General features: G+C 39.5%; 1 protein-coding gene across 3 annotated transcripts in view; it reads right to left on the bottom strand.

Moving 5' to 3' along the window:
• Window positions 1-24,439, bottom strand: part of LOC134338239 (glutamate receptor ionotropic, kainate 3-like) — a 563,480-nt gene that overhangs the window by 337,467 nt on the left and 201,574 nt on the right. For 2 of the 3 annotated variants that reach the window (XM_063033942.1, XM_063033944.1), the window contains exons 4-5: window positions 23,962-24,143; window positions 22,217-22,270 (exon numbers count right to left, since the gene is read on the bottom strand). In XM_063033942.1, coding sequence (XP_062890012.1) covers window positions 22,217-22,270; window positions 23,962-24,143 — 236 coding nt within the window. Of the gene's footprint in view, window positions 1-22,216; window positions 22,271-23,961; window positions 24,166-24,439 lie in introns of all 3 variants that reach the window. The other variant, XM_063033943.1, reaches the window with a different exon arrangement.

Consider the following 24,439-nt stretch of genomic DNA (forward strand, 5'->3'; position numbering starts at 1 on the left):
CACATCAGAATCAGTTTAATATCACTGGCATATGCCGTGAAATATGTTAACTTTATGGCAGCAGTCCAATGGAATACATGATAAATATGTATAGAGAAAAAACTGAGTTACATTAATTGTATAATGTAAATAGTTAAGTTCAAATAATTAGTACAAGAAAACATAAATAAAAGAAGTAGTGAGATAGTGTTTATGGCTTCAATGTCCATTTAGAAATCAGATTGCAGAGGTGAAGAAGTTGTTCCTGAATGGCTCTGCCACATCTCCTCCGACCCCACATATGGTACACTTCTATACTTTCTCCCTACACACTTACCCATGGATCCCAAACTGTTGCCACAACACAGACCACTTCACATGGCAAAACCCCACTCCATCCAATGTAGACCTAACCTATAACATGTACTTGCAGGCTTCAAGTTAACGTGAATGTACAAAGATATTTAAGTTTTTCTGAACACAAGCACTTCTCAATTTTTCATCATTCAAAAAAAATTCTGCTTTTTCATTTTTTGTTTGCCATAGTGGATAACCTGGTAATTTTCCATGTGTTTCTCCATCTGTCGTTTAGCCAGTCTATATTCCCACAAACACAAGAAAATCTGCAGATACTGGAAATTCAAAGCCATACACATGAAATACTGGAGGAACTCAGCAGGCCTGGCAGCATCTATGGAAACGAGTAAACAGTCAATGTTTCAGGCCGAGACCCTTCATTGCGACTCACTTCTCCATAGATTCTGCCTGTCCTGTTGAGTTCCTCCAGCATTTTGTGCATATTGCTTTGAATTTCCAGTATACTCGCAGAAGTCTCTCCACATCAGTCCACACTGACACCCCACAGTGCACCATCAGCAAACCTGGATGCCTTTCAATTGACAGACAAGAGAATCTGCAGATGCTGGAAATCCGAGCAACACACACAATATGCTGGAGGAACTCAATAGGCCATGCAGCATCCATCACCACTTTTCAATTAGTCAGTTCCTGTTTTAATAAACCATTGAAGACCAGCAGGTATCAGAAGACCATCAGAGTTTTGCGGATCAACAAGTTGGAGATTTGAGCTCCTAAAATAGGCATTTAAGTCTTAGAGGGCTGGCATATGTTTGGGAAAGTAGCAAGTTGATGGCAATTTCCAAAGCACTAGAATAACTGGGAACCTGAAATAAAAGCTTAATTTCTTTGTATACATGAGTATGCAAAATGAAAGAATGGTAAAGAAGCAAAAGAAAACTCATGGGACACATAATGTCCTTTTTCCTGTTATAAATTATCAGTATTAGTTTTTCCTTTATCCAACAATTTTTCTTTTTCTTCCTTTTATTCTGAAGATGATCGTACTTACCATGATACAACTACGTAAATACTTGTCACACTTTTGGATTACATCAGTGCTCCCTTAGAATGAGGCCAAGTTGTCAGCCATTAATTTAGCAAATTCCTATTAATATTTCCTGAAGACATAGAGGGAGGCCATTTGGTCTATCAAATATATAACAGCACTCTATGCAGTCTTGTCAATCCCATTCCTCCCCTTATTTCCCTATAATGCATAAAACATGGGAACTAACACCCCCTGATCTTCCTACTGAATCTAAGGGAAATTTACAGCGACCAATTAACAACATTTTGGGGATGTCGGAAGAAACCAGACAGCCTAGAGGAAACCCGCAGAACATGCAAGCTCCACACAGACAGCACAGGGGTTTGGAATTCAACTCAAGTTGCTGCAGTCGAGATTCACTGCACTACAAGGCATGATCGCCTTACTTTCCACAGTGAAGAAAATCTACAGTCATTATCTGATTGCCTGACATTGATGTAATTCAGTGATGAATCTCTAAGTATTCAACAACCGGTTGAATGCTTAAGCCCTGTTTTAAGCATTGCCTTCGGATCAAGGATGGCTTGCCTCTACTCCGATTCTGGGGGGGTTCTATGGGAACCACAGCCTTTTCTGCAGATGGGTCAGGAGGTTTCTGATAGACTAGTTGGTTGGTACCTTGTGAGCTGGTGTGCTGCTTGTGTGGGGTTTTTCTGTGCTCATGTAGCACAGACTCTCAGTTTCACCCCAAATGTTCCTACTCAACACTGAGCGGTTATGGACCCGGAATTCCCAAGAGTGAATGGGGATGTTGCATTTTTTTCACGTTCAAGTTTAAATATCGTTCAACCGTACATGAAAACTCACAAATACAGCCAAGCAAAACAGCGTTCCTCTGTGGTCAAGGTACAAAACACAGTACCAACAGTCATACACAGCATGAGGCACATATATTATATATACGATAGCAAATAAACATACAGTCAGGTAAAAAATGTAGCCTTGAATGACAAGTCCTGTATATTGATGGTGTATGGGTGTTTTCAGCAAGAACAAGCACTTCTCAGCAGTCCGTAGACGAACGTATGCATGCGTGCAATCCAGTTTGTCATTCCACTGATCGAACACTGGATGGCAGCACTGACAGGAGGGCCGGCCCCCAGCTCAGCATGGACACTGCACTGCAATGTCTCTGGACTCCGTCAACAGGCAAGCCCATGGCTTGAGGCCTAGTCCTCGCTACAAATGAGGCCACGCAACTCACCTGCCTTCTATCTCACCAATAAACATGGGAAGTGGACTTGCAGCATTTTACATTACCAACGCGGTCTTGCAATCACCAAGAGAAATGTCAAGGCAATCACCAGCTGTTGGACTGCACACCGACTGCAATGCCCTCCTGTAGCAGGCAGTAACACGGTTCTCACCAAGTTCAGCTCCTCCGCCAACGAGCAACTCTCTAATGGGGTAGTCCTGTAGTACTTGAACTTCTTAATTTCCTGGATTGTTTTGCAATTGTGCAAAAAAAAATTATTTTAAAAAAGACAAAAGCACCTTTGGTTGGCTCCTGAGAGGCCATTGTGCTCAAACGCAATGCTACCTTACCCAAAGTTTCGAAGGAGACTTGAAGCATATCCTTGAAACTTTTCCACCATTATCTCTTCCTGCGACAGAGATTGGAAGAACATTTCAGGCATATGAAAAACATAGCCTGTCCAATGGAGATACTGGAGTCCAATTAAAGCCCCAGAGCTGGGTATGTTAACCTTACTGAGTACACTGACATTGCTCCAAGAAGACTTAGAGAATTTTCCAAATTCGGTATTTTTGATATTTTTACAGTGCCTTGAGATGCTTGCTAATAATAGTTAAGGTCTCCGTAGCATATTGAAGGACAGGAATTATGGCTCCCTGGCAGACCTCTAGTTTTTTTGCCACTTCCGTGTCTTCATCTTCAATCTACCCTTTTCCTCAATTGACTAAATTCTGTACTGAAGCGCAATATGTGATGGTGAATTTCAAAATTGACTTTTGCTTTCTTCAGGAGTGGTTTCCAAGATGCAGTAATTGGTCCAAATTTTTCTGTTCATTTCATGAACACTTGTGTCAGAAAGCAGTAAGGACAACTGACAAGAGAACCTCTGTTTTGCAGATGCTAAGTGTAAGTCCTTCGTCTGCAGACTGTTGGCCAGACATGCTAAGGATGACTTGGAGCTCAGCTGCTGAATGCACACAAACACAGGTATCATCTGTACCCTATAGTTGCACGTACTGCGCTTTGGGTAACTCTAGAGTGTGTCACTTGTATTCGCAGGCCACTTAGTACATGGAGATCAAGAATGACCGTTAAATCTTGGAACCAAACCAAGAGTTACTACAGGGAGGAAGCCTATAATGTCTATGCTGGTTGATAAAGAGCTGCACAAACTAATCCCAACTTTCAGCAGCAGGTTAATACCCTGCAGGTCACATCTCTTCAGAATCATCTCAAAATAGGATTCAATGTTGATCTATAGAATAATGCTCATTTATAATAACTAAGAAGAACAAAATCTAGATGTTGTACGTGCATATGCACTGCCAACAGAAGTTCAGGACTATTCCTGATAATCTACCACTCAGGCGGGGGCCACACAGTTCCACAAACACCAGTGTTCAAAGTTGGCAATCTTCTTGTTTGACCGGCTATCTCATACTTAATTAGTTGACATATTATTGGTGTGATCACTTACTACTAAATTCTCCACAATCTGTTCCAACTAAATTCCTCTGCCTCAGTGCTCAAAAAATAGAGTTAATTTGTAGAGACAGGCTAAGAAGCAGATGTGAAATCACCAAATTCTGCCAAATCACAAGCTATGGTGGTGTTTTCTTTATTCTTTAACCATTCTTCATTGACAAATTTCATTCTCTGCCTATCTTGCTCTTAAAACATAAGACCATAAGTCATAGCAGCAGAATTAGGCCACTTGGCCTATTGAGTCTCCTCCACCATTCCATCATGGCTGATATATTATCCCCCGCAATACCATTCTCCTGCCTTCTTCCTGTAACCTTTGACATCCTGACTAATCAAGAACCTGTTAATCTCTGCTTTAAATCTGCCCAATGACTTAGCCTCCACAACCATTCGTGGCAATGAATTCCACAGATTCACCACACTCTGGCTAAGGAAATTCCCCCCATCTCGTTTCTAAATGGATATCCCTCAATTCTGAAGCTGCGCCCTCTCGTCCAAGACTCCCTCATTTTAGGAAACATCCTCTCCACATCTACTCTATCTGGGCCTTTCAATGTTCGATAGATTTCAATAAGATTCCCTTCCCCATTCTTCAAAAATCCAGCCAATACAGGCCCAGGGCCATCAAACATAACCTTATACATTAACCCTTTCATTCCTAGAATCATTCGTGTGAACCTTCTCCAGACTCTCCAATGCCAGCCTATCCTTCCTTAAATAAGAGGCCCAAGATTGCTCATAATACTCCAAGTGCAGTCTGACCAATGCTTTATAAAACTTCAACATTACCTCCTTGCTTTTATATTCTAGTCCTCTCAAAATGAATGCTGACATTGCATTTGCCTTTCTTGCCACCAACCCAACCTGCAACTTAAGCTTTCGGGAATCCTGCATAAGAACTTGCAACAAATCTTAAAGAGCACTTGAAGAAGATGATGACCTTTGTCATTAATGTGGGACCGTGAGATAGAAAAATTAATTGCTGGCATTATATAAGTTAAGATGTAAGACTATTATTGGCTTGTAAGTCAACTTCTGTATCAACAATCTCTGTTTCTCCTTGCCCCATTTAAACTAGTATGATGAAATAAAACATACCATCCTTCCTTAATGTTGAGGATAACTTGTAAATCACTGGACAACACCTTTTTTTAAAGAAAGTCAGCAACTATGCAAATCTCTAATATTATGCTTTACTGTATCACAATAAATAAGATTAAAGTAATAATAGCAGAAAAACATTTTAAAATACTGCATGAATATTCAGATCTTACATACCAAGCAACTTAAAATTTGCTGTAGCTCACTAATTTAAATTTATTTTCTTTCATTTTCTTCCCTTACTTTCATCACTAACAAACTTTTTCTACTCTTGAACTTAGACCCCCTGTATTGATTTTAATGGTGCCTTGTAATTAAATGACATGTCACGAAATGTGCAGGAAAGTGATTGGGAAATGTGGTATGGTTCCACCCACTGTGACTTTCATCCACCTGAATAAGCGTATGGAATTGAGTGGATCACAAAACTTATGCAGCGTGCTTGTTCAAACCCTCTCCAATCCAGGTTACCATGTGTTGTTCATTTAATGAATGATTTATCTGATGCTGTAAACACAAACAAATGGCAGAACAGTTAAGCTTTAATAAAACACATAAGAGTTTTTCTTTTGTAATTAAGTACCCCTCCAAGGCTGCCATGTTTTCAGACATGATCCTGCGTGCTTCATTCTAGTAGTTTACCGTATAATGAACTATCGGATTATCACGCCTATCTTTCAATTTTACGATGTACTGCATCCTTTTTATGTACTAGTGTTCTTATTGAAAACTATCATAACATTCTTACAGCTGTTGTATATTAGAACAGATGTGTTTCTTTTACTTCACGATGTAACAGATCCCCAATTGGGTTGTTCACCGGGATGATTTTACATAAAGGCAATAAACAGCACCACATGCTGTTGCAAAATGTACAAAATGGGTATATGTGTCATCGGTAGCCCTGTGGAAATATTATTTCTTATCCTTTTGGATACTCAGTGGTGCAGTTAAAAACAGCTCAGCTGAAGCAGGAACTGGACAGCCATGCATAATTCTCTCAAATGAAAAGAGACCTCAGATCATTTTAAACAATATAAAAACAACCTTGGCTTGCAAATGCAGACATTATCAATGGCTCAAAGTGTTAATCATTTAATGAAGTGCAACACCATGGTTCACATTTTTACTGCTATGCTGCAGGCATTTCATTTTAGCAGTTCTGTAAGAGCAGTGCGTTCTGCTTTCAGCCTGTTCGGGTTATTGTTGAAGATAAGGGATGCTGAGGTATGTGTGTCATCCAATTAGGATGGTGGAACTGAGAGGTTTTGTGAGGGACACCAAGGTTGGTCTTGTTTTTTTTGGTTCGGTGGGAGACAAAGAGAGAAGATGCTGGAGAGAATTGGTTGTAGGATTTGACCCGGTGGGTGACCGTGATTCGATGGAGCAAGGTCCCGGGATCTGCTCAGGATCGGTGGATATGTGGGAGGAGAAGATGGCAGCGCGACGCAGCTCGCAGCGGCCACTCCGGTGGTGATGTCTGTTATTTGTCAAGTAGGGTGCCGTGCACAATCCTGATTTGATGGAGATGGACGTGAGACCACGGGGGAACATCTGCTGAAACTTCTGGAATGCCTGCTTCGCTGCTGCTGCTACTGTGTGGTCCAGAATCTCCGGAGGGGAAGGCCCTGAGACCTCAGCTGTGCCTGCTGCTCAGCTGCCGGGGCAGGGTCGAAGTGCTCGGCAGAGGATGGTGCTCGCAGAGGCTGTGACGGAGTCTCAAAGTTTTCGGAAGGACTCAAGAGTCGGCTGCGGTCGGGTGCTTCCAATGGTGCTGCATCGGCAAATTGGCGGCGCTTGGAGGTTCATGGCTGGGAGAGTTTCTCCCTTCTGCCACCTGCGTGAGATGATGAGTCTATCAGGACTTTGAGACTTTTTTTTACCGTGCCCATGGTCTGCTCTTTACCAAATTATGGTATTGCTTTGCACTGTTGTAACTATATGTTATAATTATGTGGTTTTGTCAGTTTCAGTTTTGGTTTGTCCTGTGTTTTCTTGTGATATCATTCTAGAGGAACGTTGTATCATATTTTAATGCATGCATTTCTAAATGACAATAAACGAGGACTGAGTGTCCTCATAATCTAATCTAATCTAATGTGTGACTTTTGGAAGATTTGAGCTCCAATTTGTGCACATTTGACTGTTTAATTATAATAGGCTCTTTAGTTCTTTCTTTCTTTCTTTTCTTTACTAACCCTTTAGATAAGATTCATAAATATGATTTATTAGTCGTATGCAGTGTGCTGTGTGTTATTTCTTGGCACAGTGTTGTAACAGGGTAGCAAATGATACAGCATCCACACAAACCGGAGTTTGGGATGGGAGAGCCACCTCAATTTCACTGGTTTGGCGGGACCATAATGTGTATTCCCTAGACTTCCACAGCCAAGGAAACCAGTGGGGTTTCACAAGCTTGCACTTATTTACTCCATCAATATTTGAAATGCAATATGGTTAAAAACACATTTCCCATATATTCGCAAACATGAGGAATTCTGCAGATGCTGGAAATTCAAGCAACACACATCAAAGTTGCTGGTGAACGCAGCAGGCCAGGCAGCATCTCTAGGAAGAGATACAGTCGACGTTTCGGGCCGAAACCCTTCGTCAGGACTAACTGAAGGAAGAGCTAGTAAGAGATTTGAAAGTGGGAGGGGGAAGGGGAGATCCAAAATGATAGGAGAAGACAGGAGCAGGTAGGATGGAGCCAAGAGCTGGACAGGTGATTGGCAAAAGGGATACGAGAGGATCATGGGACAGGAGGCCCAGGGAGAAGGAAAAGGGGGAGGGGGGAAAAGCCCAGAGGATGGGCAAGGGGTATAGTCAGAGGGACAGAGGGAGAAAAAGGAGAGAGAGAGAGAAAGAATGTGTGTATATAAATAAATAATGGATGGGGTACAAGGGGGAGGTAGGGCATTAACGGAAGTTAGAGAAGTCAATGTTCATGCCATCAGGTTGGAGGTTACCCAGACGGAATATAAGGTGTTATTCCTCCAACCTGCTCAAATATGGTCGTTGTAATGATGGCTTCATCCTATTAGGACATTAACATTATATCTGCCCATATTTAGTCATTTGGTTCATCTAGTTGTCAACAATTGTTGATGTGTAACTATGTCACACAGTTTATCTTCCCCCAATAAATAGCAGCAACAACTCCAGTTTCTGCAGTCAGACTCAGCAATATCACTGCTGAGTGCTAGAAATCAACACCATGAGAGTTCCAGGTTGGTTGGTGTTCATGATGGTGTAGAAGATAATCTGTGTTCTCCCAGACCTTCATCAAATTTTTGGAATAGAGAATGGCAGCCCATACACCTGTGTCGAGGATGGATTGCCAGTTCTGAGATATGATCGTACAGGTACTGAACAGTACCACTCCACTCAAAATCCACTACCCAATTCATTGGAGAGTGTTTACTTTGAAAAGAAGCAGCTGGTAAGCTTCTCCGACGTTATGTGCATCGAGTCAAGGTGACGAGAGTGGTGAAGAGGCTTTACCAGATGCCTCTGTGAAGAACAAAATTTAAAGACTGAAAGGACACACTGTGAGCAACATCAGTGAAGAAATGAAGAATTTATCAAGTGCCTTTCAATGACTTGGCATAGGTTATATTAACATTCATAGTAACCATTTGTAAATACTTTTAAAAAGGAAATTATATTCTTACTAATAAAAGCATTTAACCGTGCTTGAGTTGTCGTAACGTGTGAATTCAAATCCATTCCCATTCTGATATGTCACACATTTTAATTCCACATCCCATTCCCATTCTGATATGTCTATCCACGGCCTCTTCTACTGTCAAGATGAAGCCACACTCAGGTTGGGGAACAACACCTTATATTCCAACTGGGTAACCTCCAACCTGATGGCATGAACACTGACTTCTCAAACTTCCGCTAATTCCCTGCCTCCCCCCATACCCCATCCGTTATTTATTTATATACACACATTCTTTTTCTCTCTCTCCATTTTGTCCCTCTGTCCCTCTCACTATACCCCTTGCCCATCCTCTGGGCTTCCCCCGCTTTTCTTTCTCCCTAGGCCTCCTGTCCCATGATCCTCTCATATTCCTTTTGCCAATCAACTGTCCAGCTCTTGGCTCCATCCCTCCCCCTCCTGTCTTCTCCTATCGTTTCGGATCTCCCCCTCCCCCTCCCACTTTCAAATCTCTTACTAGCGATTCCTTCAGTTAGTCCTGACGAAGGGTCTCAGCCTGAAACGTCGACTGTACCTCTTCCTTGAGATGCTGCCTGGCCTGCAGCGTTCACCAGCAACTTTGATGTGTGTTTCCCATATATTGATGTATTCCCATTAAGTGAAAATGGACCTGAAGGTATTTGTTTTGTTAAAAAACATGCATTTTAATAGTAATGATGGAAATGAGATAACCAAGATACAAGAGGAAAATATGAAAACTTTCTTCATTTGAACTAACAGTAGAGAGCAATAATTTTGACATCAATAATCTGAGTTTAAATCCCTGCTCTGTAAATGTGCAGACTGATGAATGAAGGTGTAAAGATTAGAGCAGATGCCTGAGCTTCTGTGTAATCATGGGAGGCTTCATCCAAAGGATAGGAAAGCAGAAGGGAAGAATGATGAATGTCAAATGTTGGCAATAAATGCACAAATAGGAAGGCAATAGCAAGGCTAATATCCCATTTCAGGATTTTCAAAGTCATCGAGTTTTACTTGTGATTTCTCCTAAACCAAGTGACTTTATTGGAATAATTCCTTGCAATTGCTCCCAGGCATTTGATCATCAAGTAGGAGCCCATTGACCCCCAAGCTAGAACATAACAAAGAATCATTCTGCACATCTATAGTATTGTGCTTACGTTATCTCAGAAGCCTACACTTCACCAAGCAACTAACTCTGTCTTTCAAAATCATTACTTTATACTCCCTATTTAAAAAAACCTCCCAAACAGCAAGTAAAAAAGAACACATATTTCTCCCTTAGAATTGCTTCTTTTGTTTTCTAATAATTTCTAAATCCATGATATACAATTCCAGAACTGCACAGACATCTGACAAAACGAGCTCTATAAGGGTTAAGGTGCCATTTAAAATCCACCTGCCATGCTTCCTTTTCAAAGGGGAGTATTCAGAGGTGCCAGCTGGCATGAGCTTCTGAATCAGCGCCAATCGTCTGAACACAATGCTTTGACTATCAGCGTGGGATCACTCTAAAATGTTCAGTTTAATATAAAAGTCCAATTCATTTCGACCCATGAGCCTGGTTCTGTGGAACCACATTAACTAAAACACGCAAGTAGAGGAAGCTTCATCCGCCCTACGGCAAAAAGTGTAAAGCAACAACCTTGGTGCCATAGATATATTGTTTATGAGCTGTGACAGACTGTGAGGTAATTTGCATTGAAGTTGAACAAAATATTCAGAATTAGAATCAGTTTTAATATCACCGGCATATGTCGCGAAGTTTGTTGTCTTTGCTGCAGCAGTATAATGCAACACATAAGAATAGAGAAGAAAACATTGATTACAGTAAGTGTGAAATGTTTTTGTGTGTATATATATATATATATATGTATATATACATATATATGTATATATACAAACGTTTTTGTGTATATATATATATATATATATATATAAGATTAAATATGTAGTACAAAAATAAAAATTAAAAGTAGTGAGGTAGTGTTCACGGGTTCAATGTCCATTCAGAAATTGATGGCAGAGGGGAAGAAGTTGTTCCTGAATCATTGAGTGTGTGCCTTCCGGCTTCTGTACCTCCTTCCTGAAGGTCGCAGTGAGAAGAGGTGTCCTGGGTGGTGGGGGTCCTCAATGATGGATGCCTCCTTTTTGAGACATTGCTCCTTGGAGATGTTCCACATACGTGAAAATATTCCACGTATTCAACTAAGGAGAAGATCTTCCCATCATGAGGAAAGCATTGCTCACATCCCTCACAGAGGATTACTGTTAGTAACTTACATTATTTTGTACTTATACTTTTATCTTAATGTGTTATCTAAAAGGAAATATTTGTGATAATTTGACCCAAGGGAATATTTGGGTGGAATTAATGCAGGGTGCATAAACACACACACACACACACACACACACACACACACACACACACACACACACAAACACACACACACACTCACTCACTCAATATTATTTAACAACTCAAGAGCAAATACCAAATCGAGTTCTTTAGAGCAGGAAAATTTAGTGCAAAAGATTAATAAAGTCAATCAGTGTTGTGACGTGCAAAAGAATAATGTTAGAGAGACAAGAATGACTATCATGTTATCAATGATTTAGCATATATTTACTTTCTTAAACTGAGGAATTGGAGCCTATGAGTCTGCTCCTCCAACTCTTTCACCAAATCACAGAATATGATTCTTAAACTACAGTGTGAGTTCAATCAGTGTAATTGCTGAATACAAGGATACCCTGGGTTCCTTGTTCTAGAACAAAGGTGACATCTCATCTGATAACGAGCGTGATGCTGATGAATCCTAAATAAGATTATCCTAAATTTAGATCATCACTGACTGTCCCTTGAACTGTAATGACACAAGTGGATTTTCCCCAAAGGCATTCCTATTACTCTCTGTGCTGCTCCTGATTCCCAAGACAATTCACTCCGTATCACATATTCTAAGTGGTGCTGGTTAAAGCCAATTTCAACAGATCCTGACATCTACCATAGACCACACCCAGATCATTAATTAAATTGCAGGCAATGAACCATGCTCATGCATTTACTTATTTAATCCTACACCCTCCTAAGTGGGTTGAAACTGGGTTGTATAACATTCTCCGATGAAACTGTGAGCATGAATCAGGTTGCCTTCATGATCATAGTATTTCCGCTGTATTTCAAGTGATTTTTGATCTCAACAATATATTGAGCTGAACCTAATTATAATATACTCTATATATACACCTACATTAAATCAGCATCGTAAGACTCATTGAAATAGGGATTACCCTCAATGTCTGATATACTTCAAGAATGAGAAAGGTCTCGATGGGCTAATGTGGCAGCATGCACATACTAACTTTAACATTAAGTTTGGGTGTCAGCTTTCACCTGGATACAACATTTAAACAGTCCTTTGCTCCGTTGCCTATAAGAAGGAGGGATAGTTTGCACTATTGCTTAGATACACCTAGTAAATTAGCAAACAGGCGATCTTGCTGATTACGAGTATTTTATCTACATATTTCCAGACTATTATCTCTTTCTATCTTATTTGTGTTTAATCCCTACAGTGTTTGAAATTGGATTGCCTGAAATTCTCTACTTACCATTTTAAGCACCAAATGAATAAATAATGAGTAAGCAACATTGCTTTGCAGTGTTAAGCAGCACTCGAAACACTGAATGTCGCAATTAGCAAACACAAAATAGCCTACCCTGACACCTTTCAAATAACTGTCAGGGACTTCAATCAGGCTTATTTGAAGAAAACTCTGCCTAATTATCATTAACATATTGCCTGCAGCACCAGGGGTCCCAACACACTCTACCATTATTACACTATGATTAGAAATGCCTGGATGGCATTTCAGGAAATCTGATCACTTAACTGTCCTCCTCCTGCCGGCATACAGGCATAGGCTAAAGAGCAAGGGTCCAGAGATGAGGACAACAAAGAAGTAGTCGCAGGAGGCTGAGGAGTGGCTATGGGATTGCTTTGAGTTGGTAGACTGGGCCATGTTCAAGAACTCTTCAGAGAATCTGGACGAATAAACTCCGGTTGCACAGACTTTATAAAAACAGCCATAGACGAACAGGTCCTCACAAAATCATTCAGTGTCTTCCCTAACAGTAGTCCTGGACAAGACATGAGATCGGAAAACTGCTGAGAACCAGGTCAATAGCATTCAGGTCTGGCGATCAAGCTGAATACAAGAGGTTCAGGTACAATCTCCAAAAAGTCAATTCACACGCAAAGTGCCAATTCCAACCAAACTTGAATCACTGATGGATGTTCGATAGCTCAGGCATGGCTTGAATGCTATCATCTCCTACAAAGTGAAACCAAGTGACATCAAGGCTTCACTCCCAAATAAGCTTTCTATGCTCACTTTGACCATCAAAACATGAAGACACCTTCACAAACTCTCACAGCCCCCGATGACCCTGTGATTTTAGTCACTGAGGCCGACGAGACAGCATCCTTCACAAGGGTGAAGCCCTGGAAGGAATCTGGCCCAGACGAAACATGTCAAGTCCTGTCTGATGAGCAACTGGGATCTGCTTCAATTTGCCTACCGTCATTTTAATGACTGTTCACTCGACTCTGGCCAGTGAAGGTACATACATCAGGATGCTCTTCATTAACTACAGCCCGGCATTCAATACAGTCATCCCCTCAAAACTAATCAATCACCTCCAATTCCTTGGCCTCAAATACATCCTTCTGCAATTGGATCCTTGATTTCCTCACTTGCAGTTCAGATTGGTGATATCTCTGCCGCAATCTCCCTCAGCACAGGTACACCATAAGTCTATATACTTAGCCCCCTTCTCCACTTGCCTTTCGCCGATGATTGTGAGGCTATACAGAGCTCCAATGGCATATTTAAGTTTGCCGATGACACCACTGTCATTGGCCGAATTGAAGATGTTGACGAATCAGCATATAGGAGGGAGATTGAAAATCTGGCTGAGTGGTGTCACAATAACATCTTCTCACTCAATGTCAGCGAGACCAAGGAGCTGATTATTGACTTCAAAAAGAAGAAATCAAAGGTTCATGAAGGGATCAGAGGTAGAAAGTGTCAGCAACTTTAAATTCCTAGTGTTATCATTGCAGAGAAACTGTCCTGGGTCCAGCATTTAAGTGCTATTATGAAGAAAACACAACAGCACCTCTACTTTTTACGAAATTTGTGAAGATTTGGCATGTTATCTAAAACTTTGATGAACTTCTATAAACGTGTGATGGAGAGAAAATTGGTTGACTGCATCACAGCCTTGTATGGAAACACAAATGACTTTGTAGGGAAATGCCTGTAAAAAGTAGTGGATACAGCTCAGTCATCACTGGTAAAGCCCTCCCTACCATTCAGCACATCTACATGGAGCACTGTCACAGGAAAGCAGCAACCATCATTAAGGACCTCCACAATTCAGGCCACGCTCTCTTTTCAGTACTGCCATCAGGAAGAAGGCACAGTCTCAGGCCCATGCTGACCAAGACTCCCGTGTAAGGAACAAAGCAGACTGCTGGCCTGTGTTTGGTCTTCCATCCCTCTAAACTGTTCCTATTCATGTATCTGTACAAGTCTCTATTAAGTATCATTTGTGTACCAGCCTGAATCACTTCCCATGGCAGTTCAATCCTTATACTGACCACCCTGCAGATGAAAAGGTTGCCCCTCCAGTTCCTGTTAAATTCTTCCCCGGAACCTAACTGTTCTTTAAATGCATCTCTGTCATTTACCTCAAGTACATCATGAAGCATAAAATTCCACTATCTCCCAGCGCCCTTCTGAAGTCAGGATTAAACTTAATTAGTGATAATCAGTGAAGCAAACTGCATAACCCAAATTATTAACTCTGTCTAGCAACACTATGACCAATCTGAGCACATTGTTTATGTTTAATGTTTTTATGTTTAACATGTGTTTTTCTTTATGAATGTTACGAATCTCTGATTTTATGTGGCTGTGATATTACTATAAGTACATTTTTCAATACACCTGTGCTTATGGATATGAAAACAAATTCAAATTTCACTTTGAATATTGTGATGGATTTTGTACCCCGAATTACACACAAAACCCACCACTCCCACATTTAGCATCTCTTCACCATAAACAAATAATTAAGGGCATCATTTTTACATTGTATTCATTTCCATGGATGCTGCCTTCCCTGCTGAGTTTCTCCAGCATCTTGCGTGTGTTGCTTTGGATTTCCAAAACAGTATCAGCAAAATTTCTCCTATTTATCATTTTTATATACTTTTTTTCAAAAACCCTTCATATATTTCAAACTTTCTAACACATCGCACTGTAGCTAATAATAGTTGCTTACATAGAGTAAACAGACAATTAACTAGAAGTAGATAATTAGAAACCTAGAGTTTTCCAGTTATTGGATCACATGCAGTTATCAAGTTGAGGGACAGGAACAGCTTCCTCAAACAAAAACGATTTATGTTTAGTTTCTGAATTTCAAGACTGGTTTAGTGATTCAATCACACTGGGAGGGCAGATAATTTTCTTCAGTGTCTTCAAAAATATTAAACTAAAATGTGAAATATATACTGTTTGTATTTGTGAGAACATTTTTTGTAAAATAGGAATCAACAGAATCTGTCATATGAGGAGACACACATGAATGGTGTCTGCCATGGCTTGTACAATGATTGGAATTGAACTTTCAGAAAATGATTTTTTCTCCCATTGTTGGCAAACTCAGACATGGAGTATGTGCCTTGTTACACAAGATGGGTTTCAGATGGTTGTTTGTTATTTTCTGGAAGAAAACAATCATCTTCTTCGGCAGGTGGAGAAAGTGCAGCTTGACGGCACTTTGTGATCAAAGCACAGTTAATCAGATCACCTCTGGCAAATAAACATAGAACATTTTCTTGGTTTGCTTTCACAGAATTCATGCCATCAAGTTGTTTGGCCTGAATTTCTAGTCTTGGAGATGCAGCACATAATAAAAACCTGTGATACTCTTGCTTCACTTTCAATATAGAGCAGATGGTGGATTGTTTTTAAAAAAGTTAATTTTGCAGTCGATACTCTGTTAGAAACTATGTCCAGCCATTTCAAAGATGTAATTCATCATGAACGGAGAGTGAGACTGATTTCCTCACATTTAATCATAGTCAAAGAGAGAAAAAAATGTTTAAACTAATCACAAACACAAAGGTACTATCAAATTGGTCTCCCCTTTTTTTTAATCACTGATTGGACGTATCAATTAAAATGAATATTTTGCCTAAATTTTTATATTTATTTCAAGCCCTACCTGTTTTTATTCCTAAATCCTTTTTTGACTCTTTAGACTCAATTATATCTTCTTACTTATGAAAGAATAAAACCCCCCGATTAAACAAAGTTCATCTTCAGGAAACTAAAGAAGATGTGGGATTAGCCTTACCCAATTTTAGATTATACTACTGGGCAGTCAACATACACTACCTTACGTTTTGGTTATATTATATTAATCGTGAAGATTGTCCGGTTTGGGTTTCTTCAGAAGTTATTTCTGTTAATAAATTTTTCTATTATTTCTCTTCTTGGTTCTTCAATTCCTCTATCCTTAAGTAATTTAACTGATAATTATGTAGTTAAACATTCTTTGAGGATTTGGTTACAATTTAGAAAATTCTTTGGGTTATTTGGTTTTTCACTCCCTAGTCCCATATTTTCTAATTTTTTTTAATCCTTCTTTGACTGATGTAGTTTTTAAAGAGTGGAATAGACTAGGTATTAAATGTTTTCAGGATCTGTTTGTTGGAGATATTCTTTCCTTATTTGATCAACTATCTATTAAATATAATCTTCATAAAGCTCACTTTTTTAGATTTTTACAAATTAGAGACTTCCTGCATTCTCAACTTCATACATGTCCAGATAAGAATTTAATTGATACAATTTTTACTCTGAATCCTTTTCATAATGGATCTATTTCTAATATTTATAATATGTTGTTGGCAATAAGAAACATTCCGTTAGACAAAATTAAAAACCTCTGGGAACAAGACCTACAGATTTCAATTGATCAGGATACTTGAAATGAAATTTTTAAACTTGTTCACACCTCTTCCTTACGTGCGCGTCACTCTCGTTTACAATTTAAAGTGGTTCATAGAGTCTACATGACTAAAGATAAGCTCTCTCATTTTTACTCAGATTTTTCTCCATACTGTAATAGGTGTAATGGTAATAGGTGTAATGTTGAAGAGGCCTCTCTAATTATATGTTTTGGTCCTGCCCATGGCTTGATAAATTTTGGAAAGAAGTATTTCAAACTTTCTCAGAGCTTTTTAAAGAAAACTTTAAACCCAACCCTCTGACTGCCTTGTTTGGCGTTGTTGGAGGAAATGATTTTACTCTTAAGCTGAATGATTTGCATATTTTGGCTGTTATTTCTCTTTTAGCTAAAAGGGTTTTGTTGCTTAAATGGAAAGATGCCCTTCTGCCTAGACATGCCCATTGGTTGATTGATGTTATGTCATGTTTAAATCTAGAGAAGATTAGGTGTTCTACTTCTATACCTAGACAAGATTTTTTCACATTATGGGGACCTTTTTGGAACTACTTTCACAATCTTCAACTTGTTCAGCAATAATGATGGCTATTATATGTTTGAATTTACGACTATATGTCCAAGATTTTTTTTTCTTTTCTTTTAACCAAACAGCTGTTTTTTTTCACTTTTTTTTGTTATGGGGTTTTGATTTTGCTTTAGATTAGAATAAAATATACCTTTACAATATTGTGGTTAATTTACAAAACATAGATATGGGGCATTTCAACCTTGTTCTTGTTTCCATAATATCATAATGTATTTTGTATTCATCTATGCAAAGAATTAATAAAAATATTGAAATGAAAGAAACTAATCACAAACACAATGAACTGCAAATAAAATGTAAAATCTAAACTAAATGTCAGTAATTCACTTCAGAGAAATAAAACTGTACCTTTTAAGTACTGAATATATTTGTAATTCACTTGTGCTTAACTTTCAAACGTTATAGACTCAGAGTAAAATATTGTGGCGAGTATTTGGTAGATAAAGTCAGATGAGGAAGCTTGTTAAACTTAACATCCATTTTACTGTGATAAACACAAAACAGACCAGGCACCATGACCTGGAGAGTGAACCCAACTGGTCTCATACCAGACAGGGGAGGTGACCATCAAACACTTTTTATATACTTTATACTTTATTGTCGCTAAACAATTGATACTAGAGCGTACAATCATCACAGCGATATTTGATTCTGTGCTTCGCGCTCCCTGGAGTACAAATTGATAGTAAATAGTAAAAATTTAAATTATAAATCATAAATAGAAAATAGAAAAGGGAAAGTAAGGTAGTGCAAAAAAAACCGAGAGGCAGGCCCGGATATTTGGAGGGTACGGCCCAGATCCGGGTCAGGATCCATTCAGCAGTTGGAAAGAAGCTGTTCCCAAATCTGGCCGTATGAGTCTTCAAGCTCCTGAGCCTTCTCCCGGAGGGAAAAGGGATGAAAACTGTGTTGGCTGGGTGGGTCGTGTCCTTGATTATCCTGGCAGCACTGTTCCGACAGTGTACGGTGTAAAGTGAGTACCAGGACGGAAGATTGGTTTGTGTGATGTGCTGCGCCGTGTTCACGAACTTCTGCAGCTTCTTCCGGTCTTGGACAGGACAACTTCCATACCAGGTTATGATGCACCCTAGAAGAATGCTTTCTACGGTGCATCTATAAAAATTAGTGAGGGTTTTAGGGGACAGGCCAAATTTCTTTAGCTTTCTCAGGAAGTAAAGGCACTGGTGGGCCTTCTTGGCAGTGGACTCTGCTTGGCTGGACCAAGTCAGGTCATTTGTGATATTGACCCCAAGGAACTTAAAGCTTTTGACCTGTTCCACTTGCGCACCACCGATGTAAATTGGGTCGTGCGGTCCGTTACTCCTTCTGAAGTCAACAATCAATTCCTTCACCTTGCTGACGTTGAAGGATAGGTTATTGTCTTCGCACCATGCCACCAGGTTCTTAATTTCTTCTCTGTACTCAAACTCATCATTACCCGAGATATGGCCTACAATTGTGGTGTCCCCGGTTACAGTTAGGGTGACCCACAAAGACACAAGTGAATAACTGTATAACCCAAGCTAAAATGTAACAATGAATGAACTAGAACTTCCCACCTTAATCCCACAAAAGCATTTTAACACATAAATAGTGCAGGTCATCCAAAATGCAGAGGCGGGCTGACAACCACACCCCCCACCCCCACCCCTGGAGCGTCATAATATCAAGAAATCATGCTGTTCAGCTCAACTCATCCATGCCAACCAAGATGCCAACATAAATTAGTCCTAGTCCACATGTCTTGAAACTTTTCCATGTACCTGCCCAAATGTCTTTGAAAAATTGTAATGGTACCCATCTCCTCTGGCAGTTCATTGTATAAACACAACACTGTGTGAAACACTTGCCTCTTTAAATCGTTTGCTTCTCACCTTAAACCAGTGCCCTCCAGTGCTAGACTTCCCAACCATGAGAAAAAGAGAGAAAATCCAGCTTATTTACACCCTTCAGGAATTTGTAACCTCTATAAAACCATCTCTCAGCCTCCTTTACTCCATGGAGAACAGCCCCAGCCTAAGTCTCTCCCCATAACTCAAGTCCTTCAGTCATGGCACCATCCCTGTGAATCTTTTCTGCACCCTTACCGGCTTAATCACATCCGTCCGAAAGTATGTTGACCAGACTGCATGAAGTATTCCAGATGTGGTCTCAGTAGTGTCTTGTATAGTTGTGGCATGATATGCCAACCTTTGTACTCCATGCCACAACCAATGAAGGCAGGCACAAAAATGCATCCTTTCATTCTACTTCAAGTTAAACACCATCTGCCATCTCTAAGCATATTTTACAGTTGATCTAGATCCTTAAACACAATTACTTACTGTCCATGACATTATCAATTCTGGTGTCATCTGCAGTTTTACTAATCTTGGCATCCATATTCTGATCTATACTGTTTATACACATATAAAGCAAACAGCAGTGGACGCATCACCGATACCTACAACACACCAATGGTCACAGGACTCAAATCTTTAAAACAACCCTCCACCACCATTTGTCTTCATCCATCATGTCATTTTTTCACCAATTGCAACCTAGATCCCATGTGATCTAACCTTGCTGACTAGCCTACCATATGGGACTATCTAAAGCCTTACTGAAGTCCACGTCGACAATGTCTACGACCCTGCCCTCATCAATCTTCTTGGTAACTTCTTTAAAAACACTCAATCTAATTCATCACACATGATTTTCCATGTATAAAGTCATGCTGACTATCCAAAATCAATCCTTGCCTTTTCAAATGAAGACAGATTCTATCCCTCAAAATCCCCTCCAGTAACTTTATTAGTATCATAGATGTTGTTATTGAATCTGCTTCCACCACTTCACCTGATGATGCACTCTAGACATCTACTACTAACTGTGTAAAAAAGGAAAATTTTCTCTATACATTTTCATTAAATTGTCTTCCTCTCATCTCAAGTTATGCGCTCTGGTATTTGACTTTTCCACTCCTGCAATATGACTCTGATGATCTACACTATTGATGCATCCCAGAAGTTTATAAACTTCTGTCAGGTTGCTCCTGAACTTCTGATACTACAGAGAAAACAATCAAATTTTGTCCAACCTCTCCTCATCAGCTAATACTCACTGGTCCAGGCAACATCCTGGTTAAACTTTTATACACCCCTCTGTCCTTCCCCTGAAGAGCAGCAAGAAAAACTGCAAACATTACTACTTCTGTGGCCAAACCAAAATTTTATACAGATGCAATATGACTTCCTGACTTTTATATTCAATGCCCAACCAATAATGGCTAATATGTCACATACCTTCTCTATCACCTTGGTGACTCGTGTTGCTACTTTCACACAGCTATGTATTTATAACTCAAGATTCCTCTGTACCTCAATGGTTTTCAAGGGTTTTGCTATTTACTCTAAATTTTCCTCCTATGTTTGACGTCCCAATGTACATAAACTCACACTTGCCAAGACTAAATTCTAAATTACATTTCTCCATCTATATTTCCATCTGATCTATATTTCAATGTACACTTTGACAATACTCCTCATTATCCACAACTCCAATATTTTTTGTGTCCAAGTTTACTAATCAGCCCACCTAATTTTTGTTGAATTCTTAAGTATTTCCTCCAGCCAGAATAAAAGCCCTTCACTGTCATAATGTTCTCTAGCCAATAATTTCCTTCTTGATTTATACTGTCTTTCTGAAACAAATGAAAAATATTGACCATATGCTAGTCCTCTGGGACCTCAACTATGGCTTAAGAGGTTACAGTGATCACTGTTAATTCCCAAGCAATCTCCTCCTTGGTCTGGGATGAGCCCCTCAGACCCTGGGGAAGTATATACCTTAAAGTTCTTCAGCAAACCCAATACCTCCTCCTTCTTGATATCAACATGCCCCTAAGTATTCACATATTCCTTCCTGATCCCACTACTCTCCAAATCACCTTTGGAGAATAGCAATGCGAAGTACTCATTTTAAATCCTGCACAGTTCTTCTGGCTCCAGACATAAATTCCCTTCTTTACCATTGACAGGTTCCATCCTCTCCTTAGCTAATCTCTTGCTTTGAATGTATGTATAAAACATCTTGGGGTTCTACTTAATCAAACACACCATGGACATCTGATAGCTTGTCTTAGTCCATCTGATTTCCTGTTTATGTTCTTTCCTGCTTCATTTCTAACCCTCAAGTATCCTACCCAACTTCAGCTTCCTAAACTTTTTGCTTCCTTTTCCTTTTGACTGAAATTTATGTCACTTTTCATCCAATGTTCTCAAACCTTGCCGTACTTGTCTCTCTCAATCGCAGGGACGTGTTGGTTCTGAATTTGAACCAGCTGGCCCATCAATGACTTCTACATCTGACGTGGACTCATCCAGCTGTTCTGCAGCTTTTGTCTAACACTGCTGAAATTACCATTCTCTGAATTTACGCTTTCCTCTGTGTTCCAGTCTTATCCTTAACCATCAAAGAATTTGCAGAATTCTGAAACTGTTTCCAAATTCACCTCCTACTCAAACTTTGCATCATCTGATCCAGGTTTATTTCCCAAACTAAGTTCTAGAAAGACCCCTTCCTGATTTGGACTATCTAGCTTTCAGCAGTACCAGACAGCTAGAAGGTATGAGTGAATATATTGTATAAGTTAAATGATTAAGATTTGTTTGATAGAGGAAACAAATAGAATACAATTTTCATAACCAGTGGTTACAATCAGATAAAACAGCAAAATGTATTACCAAAGTTGTAAAAATGTAGTGGTAATATTCGGTCATCATCCCCATTGCCATTGCCTGAAAAGAAGAGAAAACAGTTTTAGAGAGTAAGCGTTTCTCCTTAAGTCCCAGAGAGACGCATGCAGAAGGTTTCAAATATTTTTATTCTCCATGCCCGTGTAAGGTTTCAACTCTGTATGCTAAGTAGGCATTAGATGTAATCTCAGACAAGTGTGGAAAGATTACTGGGCTGTGTGTGCACACAAATAACTGGTGAATGGTCAAGACAATTAAGTCTTAATTATCTCATCCCTTCCAAGCCCGAAGGCACAAAGACTAATTGCAGCAATCTTATTCCCTCAGTTGTGATACCTGATTCAATGTTTGTGTGGGGTATGAAAAATTTTTTAAATCCATATGAATTGCAAGAGGCACCTCAAGCCATTCCACTCTAGTGTGCCAATTCTTCACTCTGATGCCATTTGCCTGTGCTCACTGCCCTTTCAAAAAAAATTCCTTACCAATTTCCTATTAAGGATTCTAAAAGTTATCTGTGGAAGTACATTTCAACCTGAACTTCTGCTCATCTTTTATTTATTTCACACAACAATGGTGGAATTAGTAAAATCAGTGGCAGAACTTTCAGTATGCAACCGTTTGTACTGCAATGAGTTTCCATAATCACTCATACTAGCTTGAAAAAAGCCTAGAAGGCAAAAAAACTTGGCTTGGCCCAGATAGATGAACCACTGCTGTGAGTTTCAGCTAACTTAGAATATTGCTGACTCTAAATGCAAACACTCAAGTATTAGTTTGCAAAGACACCAACCTTGCAAAAGGTTTTGAAAAATTTAAAATTAACTGAGAAAGTTAATTTTAGTGATTTAAATTCATTTTTATCTCAATTATGACACTGATTAAAATGTTTAGTGAAAGACAAGAGATTTATACAATCCAAAGAGAAACCAGAGTTTATTGCTTTCTTGATTAACCCACTTTGAGGCCACTGGAAACTGACCAGTAATTGCTGCTATTACACTTGTGCAAGGATCCTCTATTCAACAAAGTAAACAAAAGCTTCCAGCATAAGAAAATAAATATAACTTTGAAAAAGTTTTTGAAAATCCTGCAGGAAAAATGTCTTTATTATTGCAAGTCTGAAACTCTCGAGCCCCTAACACCATTGACTCATTTCCCATCTTGCAATGAGAGATTTCTTAGGAAAATGTCTGACATGGAACTGAAATTTCAGACGTACCCACAGAGATCTACACGCTTCTATCCCTCTTGAGACCCTGTAATTCAAGATTTCCAGTCAACTAGCTTTGTGAATTTGATCCTTAAAGCAAAAGTCTAAGGTCACACAGTATTGCTCCAGTTTCTTATTGGTAAGGCAGAGATGAAAGTTGAGTCATGAGGACAACTGATGTCAGAGAAGTACCAGCCATGCTAGGATGAATAGAAACTGGAAGTATCCACCAGTGGGTAGGACCTCTGCCTGAAATGGTTCCTATCATGCTGAAATGTGCGCTAAAACAGCGTTGATATACAACCTGCTCAGAACAAACACAAGTTTCAAAGTTACAGAATGCAGCTAACAACAGTGAAAGTAAACACAATTAACAGAGCAAACACAAAATTACACATCCCAAAACAAGACTCCACTGCTGATTTTGTTGACACAGCATTCAGCATCCAGCATATTATGCCCTGCAGAGTGTTAATATAAACATCAGTACAAAGGCACAGCTACCGTGAATGGAACTTACTTGTTTGAGGATCTGAGCAGCCATCGTGTAGCTGCAGTCGAATATAATGCGGAACTCCCTGCCTCGCTTCATCTCCTTTAAGAGAGGCCTGGCATCGCTTGAGTCAATGGGAAGCTGGCGAATCTTTAGCCGGATATTGTACCTGGAGGGAGCTGTTATCAACTCTTGCAAACGTATGAGACCTTCAATGATAAAGCAGAAAAGCTATTTCTGATGTGCAGTATGTCCCAGCAAATTGAGTTTACAATTTGCCTCGTCCTCTCCTCTGCTCCCTCATTATTTTATATAACAGTATCAGAATCATCTGTTTTACATGAATCTTATATTACAATCTAAGTTAGATTAGTTATAGAACACAGAAATAGGCTTTTTTGCCCATTGTGTTCACATTGACCATCAGGTACCCGTTCATATTTGTCCCATTTAACATCACCTTTCTACGTTTTCATGATTCAAGCATTCATCTAGATACCGTGTG

This window comes from Mobula hypostoma, chromosome 26 (genome assembly GCF_963921235.1).
Source record: "Mobula hypostoma chromosome 26, sMobHyp1.1, whole genome shotgun sequence".
Taxonomy (NCBI): domain Eukaryota; kingdom Metazoa; phylum Chordata; class Chondrichthyes; order Myliobatiformes; family Myliobatidae; genus Mobula; species Mobula hypostoma.